General features: G+C 35.3%; 2 protein-coding genes across 2 annotated transcripts; one reads left to right on the plus strand and one right to left on the minus strand.

Annotated features, from left to right (window-relative positions):
- On the plus strand, window positions 1-1,104 carry LOC112717863 (aspartic proteinase nepenthesin-2-like). Its single transcript, XM_025769791.1, has one exon. The coding sequence runs from the start codon at window positions 1-3 to the stop codon at window positions 1,102-1,104; it is 1,104 nt and encodes a 367-aa protein (XP_025625576.1).
- A 369-nt stretch (window positions 1,105-1,473) lies between these two features.
- On the minus strand, window positions 1,474-6,850 carry LOC112716225 (DEAD-box ATP-dependent RNA helicase 51). The gene is made up of 12 exons (XM_025768092.2): window positions 6,350-6,850; window positions 5,875-6,060; window positions 5,601-5,786; window positions 4,568-4,651; window positions 4,027-4,068; window positions 3,747-3,818; window positions 3,335-3,634; window positions 2,713-2,751; window positions 2,508-2,612; window positions 2,203-2,271; window positions 1,987-2,112; window positions 1,474-1,885 (listed from the first exon to the last, which is right to left on the minus strand). Exons 1-12 carry the CDS (start codon window positions 6,656-6,658, stop codon window positions 1,757-1,759), a joined length of 1,647 nt encoding a protein of 548 aa, XP_025623877.1. The 5' UTR covers window positions 6,659-6,850; the 3' UTR covers window positions 1,474-1,756.
- Between the last annotated feature and the right edge of the window lie 948 nt (window positions 6,851-7,798).

Genomic DNA, 7,798 nt, shown 5'->3' on the forward strand with positions numbered 1-7,798 from the left:
ATGGGTGCTATAGTAGATACATACCCTATTGATGATTCCTATGCACTATTCTTGTGGATTGGAACTCCAGTTCAAATTGCCTTTGTTCAAATGGACCTAGGGAGCCCAATCACTTGGACCCAATGTGACCCTTGTAGCAATTGTTACCCAATGCAACGCTCTCCCTTCAATACCAAAGAATCAAGTACTTTCAGAGAACTTGGTTGTTACTCTGAGACATGCTTGGACCCAAGGATGAAGGAGCTTTTGGGAAATTGCACCTCATGGACATGTAGGTATAATGTGAATTATGGTAAGGAATCTAGCTCCTTTGGAACTATGGTAATTGACACATTAAATTTTGAGCGTTCTAATAATGAATTGAAGGGATTCATAATGGGGTGTGGTGATTCTTATGAGGGCCCATATAGGGCCCAATTCTCAGGTGTTTTGGGCCTTGGAAGGGGCCCACTTTCTTTGCAAAGCCAACTCAATGCAAAGGCGTTCTCTTTTTGCCTTGTGAATTTTGGATCACAAACAGCCTCAACACTAGAGTTTTATGATAGGGCACCACAAATAGATAAACATGACAATTCCATCATCATGGTCCCTTTGAGAGAAAATAGTGGGTACCCTAATTATTACTTTTTGCAATTTGTTGGTATAAGCATTAATGGGTTTATGCTAGATGTGAAATCTAGTGTTTGGGGCTATGGTCTTAATTATGATGGTGGGGTTATCTTGGATATAGGATCAATCGCAACATATTTACCTAGTGAAGCATATAATGTGTTCAAGTTAGAGATACGAAAAGTTGATCACAACCTTACAAGGGAGCAAGCACATGAAGACCTAGAACTTTGTTATAAGGATGATTCATTTAATGTGTATCCTTCAATTGCATTGCACTTTGAAAATGGCAATGTTGCAGGTGAAAATTTTGTGTCCTTCAACATGAACAATGACCAAATGTTGTTAAGGGTAGACGAAGGTACGGTTTGCCTATCATTTGTAGAAGGAAAAGATTCTAATCTTACAGTTATTGGCAGTAACCAACTTCAAGGAACACAACTAATGATTGATCTAGTTAAAGAGATCCTTGTCTTCATACATAACAAGTGCTAAGCTAAAGCTATTGATGTTTTGTAGAGAATTATTTTGTACCCTCTATACTTCGTATAATGTTAATTAACAAAAAAAGTAACATTGTTACCGATTTAATTTCCCAGTCTTGAGAATACTTTTAACTCGATGGATGTTAAGGGTGTACCATGTAATTTGGTATTATTAATGATCGTTTAATTTTGAATTAGTAAATTGGCAATTGACAAGACAAAACAAACCAAAAACATCTAAAATTAAACTCTAGTAATACTGCCTTAGAAAAAGTTTATTAATAATGCACAAGACATCATAAAATAAATAAATAAAAAATACTTCTTACCACAAGAACATATGCAGTCAAATGATGACCGAAGAAACAATAATAGAATATGAGAAATGAAACCGCCAGTGATAACTTTTGAGAGTTGACATTAATTTCATTCTTAGGATGAACTGTTAGTGAAATGGTAGATACAAATACAAATTTATATATAAGGGGCCAACAAGGATCATGATAGCTCAAGTTCAATATAGCTATTCCTTCTCATGAGCTGCTACTGAAAGTTGTTGATAGGATTAAAAAATGAAAAGATCAAAATAACCATTAAAACATTTTTGTAACAAAACTTTTTGAGGGTTGCCTCCTTGGTGATTCTTCAAAAATTGTTGCAGCTTATTTTGTCTTTCCGTCGCTTAATCTTCCTTCCACTTTGCGTATTTTCCTCCTATGCTTTGAAGCACTGCTGTCTAAGTTCAGATTCACCTTCGGCGGGTTTGAAAAACAGAACGAAGCAGCAACAGCCTACGCAAAAGCCATACAGTAACTTGTTACCACCATATATTCATGAATATGCACAATGTTCCGAAAATCATGATAATGACATCATGTAAATGAAGAACTACCTGCAGATCAAGGCGGTGAACATTGAATATATCCTTCATGGTGTGGGCATTATATGCTAATATAAATGACCTATACGCGTCTTTAGCCATAACATTCAAATGATAGATCCCCGCAACCAACTTTTCCTGCACAATCCAGATGATGTGTGAGATAACCAGCAATTGGTTACCTCATTACACAAATTTTAAATAGATTTTGAGGGTGCAAGAATATACCAGTTGAGACTGTATATTCGCAAGCTTCTTGTGTTCAAATACATACTCTTTCATAGGGATCTTTGCTGCCTGAAATTGGTATAAGTATAATATTTAACGATTCAGGACAATCTAAGAATAACTCGTCAGATACCTACGTTAAAACTTCCTTGCATAATGCAAGTGCAAGAAGATAATGTTTGAGTTCAACAATCTGATTGATCACTCCACAATCCACATGGTTTTGTTGTGTTTCTTGATCTCACCACTTACTGAAAAAAGACTCACTACGCTATCTATATTATCCCCTATATAAATAAACTGACCTTAAGATAGCGAAGAAATTGCAATTCTTCCTCAATCAGAAAAAGCAAAGCATTTCCTTTGGCACCTTCCCCACGAGCTGTTCTACCAACCCTATGGATATATTCCTGGATTCAATGTGGGAAAACATGTTACAATTGTTCATCAATGTATACAAAAGATACAAATAGTATCAGATATTCAAAATCAATGAACTCGAGGAAACACCTTTGGCTCATCAGGTGGATCATACTGCACAATCCAGTCCTACAAAGCAGGAAAGGAGGGGGAAATCATTTCCAATTACCAATAAATATGATAACTAAGCATTGTGCCGTTGTGTCACAAAATGAAGTTTGTTGTAAAACAATAAAAATCTAAATATTTCTCAAGGGTTTTGCTCATAGTTTTTATAGGTTGCCCTGTATCCCTAGTTATTAGGCTATACTTTATTTGATCTACTCCCAATTCTTGGGGATTCTATGCCTCTATGCATCTCTTGCACATGACTAAACAACCTAAAGGTAAAATTCTACCAACTTTCTGCTTATGCATATTTTTAGTCATCCAACCCAGCATTCTTAACTCTATAATATTAGGCTTATCCTAAAGTATCACAAGGCACAGGTTTCCCCTTTTCTAATCCTCCCCCAAAATCCCCCTTTTAATCTTTTAAGAGAAAAAGGAAGCTTAAAATCTGTAGTTTTCTTCCTATATTTCTTTATAGGCCATTGGGGCCAACAAAATCAACTGAAGATATTTTGGGAAGTACCTCAACAGCCTAAACAAATAGTCAAATAGGAATTAATTAGTAGAAGTATCCTTAATCTAGTAAGACAAAATAATGTACCACATCAGGTATGTCAAGTCCACGAGCAGCAACATCAGTACAAAGCAATATCCCCTTTTCTGCTTTGCAGAAATTAAAGAATGTAGTTGTTCGGGCATGCTGCTTTTGTTTTCCATGAATACTTAAGCAATCCAATCCAGCACACTTGAGAAGATCTGCATGGAATTTCACAGAGTTGCATGAAGAGAAAAAGACCATCACTTTTTTCGATTGATGCCTCCTCAAGAATGAATATAGAACAACAAAACGCTTAGCACATGGAACAACAACATAGCCTTGCTGCAATCCTTCATTTGTGACCTAATTAGATGAAGATCTTGTCAATATTGTGTTAACGTCAAAAAAAAGCTTCACAAAGGGTATCACCAAAGTGTCCACCAAAAAGTTCATGGAAAAAGTGAAAATACAACACCTTTTTTCTCCCATCATCTACATCAATATTGGAAGGACTTGTCTGAAATGACATACGGGCAAGATCCTTAACCTGTAATATTAACAGGGAGAGAATCAGAATCATGGATATTCAAGTAACCTTTTCCAGAGTTCTAGCTTTCAAATATGCCTTGTGTATTAATTATTAACTTACCAAGGGGGGGAATTAGTATTATAAAAAAAAAAACTGAGAAAAGGAACAAGTTTGAAAGAAGGAATTGTTACGGAGGAAGAAGCATGATGAGTAATGGAGAACCAACCTTCTTTGTTTGCGTAGCTGAAAACAAAGCTGTTTGCCTAGTCTGTCAAACAAGAAGATTAATCAACCAGAGTCATAGACAATAGGTAAAAACCATAAACTACATGTAAACTTATAGCTAGAATAATAAACATCAGGAAAAAAGGGGGGAATCAGCTGAAGATATGGCAATCACATATTACTTCTCAGCCAATAAAACTTGGTCCCAAACCTAAAACATCTTAGCTACAAGACCACTCATGTTACGGTCAAATTATTAACTTACCAGAAGAAAGAAATGAAAGCTTTTGGGCCTAAAAAATCTTGCAAGTATGTAAATTAAGCAGTTAGCAGTATGGAGGATCAACGGATGAAGATGCTCTCCATCCCTATCTCTCTTTACCAATCCCTCACCCTGTCTCCCTTGCCATGTTAGATAGCTTCTTATGGACTTCCTACTTAAATTGAACTCACTAGGCAGTATAAAATGAAAGAAACTGTAAATTGTGCAATTTCATGAATATACTTTCATAACCCTGTTAAATTGGATGGGGAATGAATACCTTTGGAAGTATATTAATGATCTGCTTCATTTCCTCCTCAAAGTTTGCTTCTAATATCCTGTCAGCTTCATCAATAATGAGGCACTGCCAAATCATGCAAGTGCTCAGAATAAGCAGATTAACATAATATAGAATTCCCAAAAAAAAAATATAAAAAGTAAAATTTCAGATACGAGCCAGTTAAAAGCAGTGAAATCAAGAATATCCAAAATGGAAAATGGAGAGCTTTGCTTTTTTGATGTATTTTTTGTTTATCCCATTGTTTTTTTGAGGATATACTGTCGTATAATCTCTATGTATACATTACTTGTTAATATTATGTTTTGTTTTATCACAAAAAAGGAAGGAAAGAAAGAAAGCCTTGAAGTTGATTAATGATTGCAAGGCCAGCAGGCTTGCTTATGATCTGCTGAAAGAGTACATCAGGAATCCCTCACATTCATGAAGCAGATTGTCAAAAAGGGCTAGTAAAGAAATTAGTGCTGCCTTAAAGGAAAAAAAGTGTGCTCCTTAAAGGAAAAAAAGTGTGCTTCCCTCCCTATTTCCTATTTGCATTCTTGATCTGTTTCCTCATCACCAACAAATAAACCTAGAATGCATAACGGGCAGGCAGCAACACTAGGGGCACGATAATAATATCAGACATTGACATGCAGAACAATGACAAAGCTTTGTGCTGTATTGAAAACCATTTAAAAAAAAATTCATTTATGCACAGGGATTCAAGGAACTTCATAACTGTTTCCTCTAAAATCTTCTTCAGCATTCATCTCCCACTTTTAATTCCACCATCTTCCATTTCATCCCACATTTCTCACTTAATCCTACATCAGTCTACTTTTGAAGTTTTCATAGATACAAAAGACCCAAGGCAGGATTTCTCATAAAAACTTGCACAGCAAGGACATCAACTAAATGAATGTTCCATAATAGCATGATTAACATCACTTGTTTATTGGTATAAAAAACCAAATGCTGCATATCATAACAAATAAAAATAGAGAAACAGCTCTACGGAAGATCAACAACTTACCTTCAAATTTTTGTATATGAATCCCTTTGTATTTTGAAGGTGATCAAGTAGGCGTCCAGGTGTAGCCACCAACAGATTTACCCCAGAAACAATGCGATCAGCTTCTCGTTTTCTACCTGATCCCCCAATAACTAATCCAAGAGTTTGTGAATGATACTTGAGCAATTCCTCTGCCACCGCATGTGTCTCCAAAAATAAAAAGCAACTTGTTTTAGGAAAATAACCCTTTAATTCCAAAACGAGATAATCAGTGCTAGCAGCAACACTTTTATACCTGAATTGCAAGCTCTCTAGTTGGGCATATGACAATAACGGCAGTTCCATTACGAGGTTTAAACTCGGCATTGTACAACAATTCCACAGCCGGGATTAAAAATGCAAGGGTTTTCCCAGAACCAGTCCTCGCAGCACCAAGAACATCTTTCCCTTTCAAAAGCTCAGGAATAGCTCTCGCTTGAATCTGCATTTTACACATTGCAATCCATTCAATGATTCAAGTCACGCACCAATATTAACAAAACTAAGCCTTGCAATCCATTCATTGTGTATATATGTAACTGAGACATTCAATTTATAGCATGATATTCAAGGCAATCAAACTCAAGAGTTCACCTAAACTTTAATAGCAAAAGCTCAGCTCAGAACCTAAAATTATAAGATCATAATCTCAGTAGAACTGTACGATAACTTTGATTTCTTATCTTATCTTATATATTCATCATCATCATCATTATTGTTATTATATGTACCTGAGTCATTCGATTGAAACCCATGTCCATAATAGCCTTGGAAGTGGGATCAGAGAGTTCAAGAGAATCGAATGAAACGGAACTCATGATTCCAGATTCAACGCCAGGCATCACATTTTTCTCTTCTCTTTTTTCTTCTTCTTCTACTTCATCGGTGTTGTTAGCGTCGTTGTGCTGCTCTTGCTCTTGGTCTTCATCATCAGCGGAATTGCGAGCTTCTTGTTGGGCTTTGCGAGGCCTTTTCCTTTTGCGGAGCTTCTTGTTCTTGTTTGATTGGTCCTCCGCATGGTTGAGCTCCGGTTCCGTCATAGGTGGTGGTGGTGGTGGTGGTGGTGGTGGTAGTGGCGGCGGCGGTGGCTGTGTTGTTACTTGTAGGGTTGTTGAAGTTGTACAAAATTGAATCTGCGAAAACCCCAAAGAAGCCACTAAGGGTCTTTGCAGCTCGTTAAACCCTAATCCCTCCCTCAACGTTGGGGTTTTTAATTTATTTTTTAGCTCGAGTTTTTTATTTTTAGGGTGCATAAAAATTGGATTAAAAATTTATATAAATATCAGCCTTCAAAAAATCTATTAAAAAATTTGAAAATAACGCGTTTAAAAATTAAAATAATCCAATTTGAATAAATAATTTAATTAAATTTTTTTAAAAAAATCTGAAAGTTTTATATTAAAAATAGTTTATAAATAAATTATTTTGTGTTTAATTTTTTAATTATAAAATAATTATAATAAAAAATTATTTTTTTAATTTTTTAATAAATACTTTAAATAATTTTTAAAAAAATCACATGTTAATTTTAAAAATATACTAAACATTAATATTATAACTTTTATTACTTAAAAATTAAAAAAAATAATTATGTACCTATCCAAAATAATCTCAAAAAATAGATAAAAAAAACATATCTATAAAAAAAATGGATAAAATTACATCTTGATAATCATGCATACTATTTCAAAAAAAAAATATCAATACTTGTGCAATGTAGGTCTTTGTAACAAACATTTATTTATAGTTTTAAAATAAAACAATAAAATATTAAATTATTTTAAATTGTATGCAAATTAATATAGATGATTATTGTAATAATACCTTTCAATTTCGTAAACTAGATTTATACAAGTAATTGAGCGAGTAAAACCCCATAATGGTCCCTCAGATTGAGCCCGTGCACCAATGTTACCCCTGACTTTCAAAATGCTCTAATTGCACCCTTCAGATTGAGCTCCGTGCGAAATCCTGGTCCCTCCACCCAATTCCGGCGTGACTCAGCAGCCCGGAGCGCTGAGCTGGCTGCTAATTGTCCACGTAGGCAGCCTTAAACGGTGCCGTTTTGCGTGGATGGCCTTAATGAATCAGCACGACGTCGTTTTGCCTTGGAGGGGAATTGAAACGTTGCTTGGGGAGAGGGTTGATCATTCGTTAGTGTTTCTCCTACTTCTCTTCAA

The sequence above is a fragment of the Arachis hypogaea genome, chromosome 10 (genome assembly GCF_003086295.3).
Source record: "Arachis hypogaea cultivar Tifrunner chromosome 10, arahy.Tifrunner.gnm2.J5K5, whole genome shotgun sequence".
Classification (NCBI taxonomy): Eukaryota; Viridiplantae; Streptophyta; class Magnoliopsida; order Fabales; family Fabaceae; genus Arachis; species Arachis hypogaea.

What these genes read in the sequence shown, in the direction of transcription:
- LOC112717863 (XM_025769791.1), top strand. Translation starts at nt 1, where the DNA reads ATGGGTGCTATAGTAGATACATACCCTATTGATGATTCCTATGCACTA.
- LOC112716225 (XM_025768092.2), bottom strand. Translation starts at nt 6,658, where the DNA reads ATGACGGAACCGGAGCTCAACCATGCGGAGGACCAATCAAACAAGAAC. An exon ending in CTAGAGAGCTTGCAATTCAG is followed by an intron (nt 5,787 to 5,874) that starts GTATAAAAGTGT and finishes TTATTTTTGGAG; the next exon opens with ACACATGCGGTGGCAGAGGA. An exon ending in GACTTGACATACCTGATGTG is followed by an intron (nt 2,752 to 3,334) that starts GTACATTATTTT and finishes CCTGCTTTGTAG; the next exon opens with GACTGGATTGTGCAGTATGA.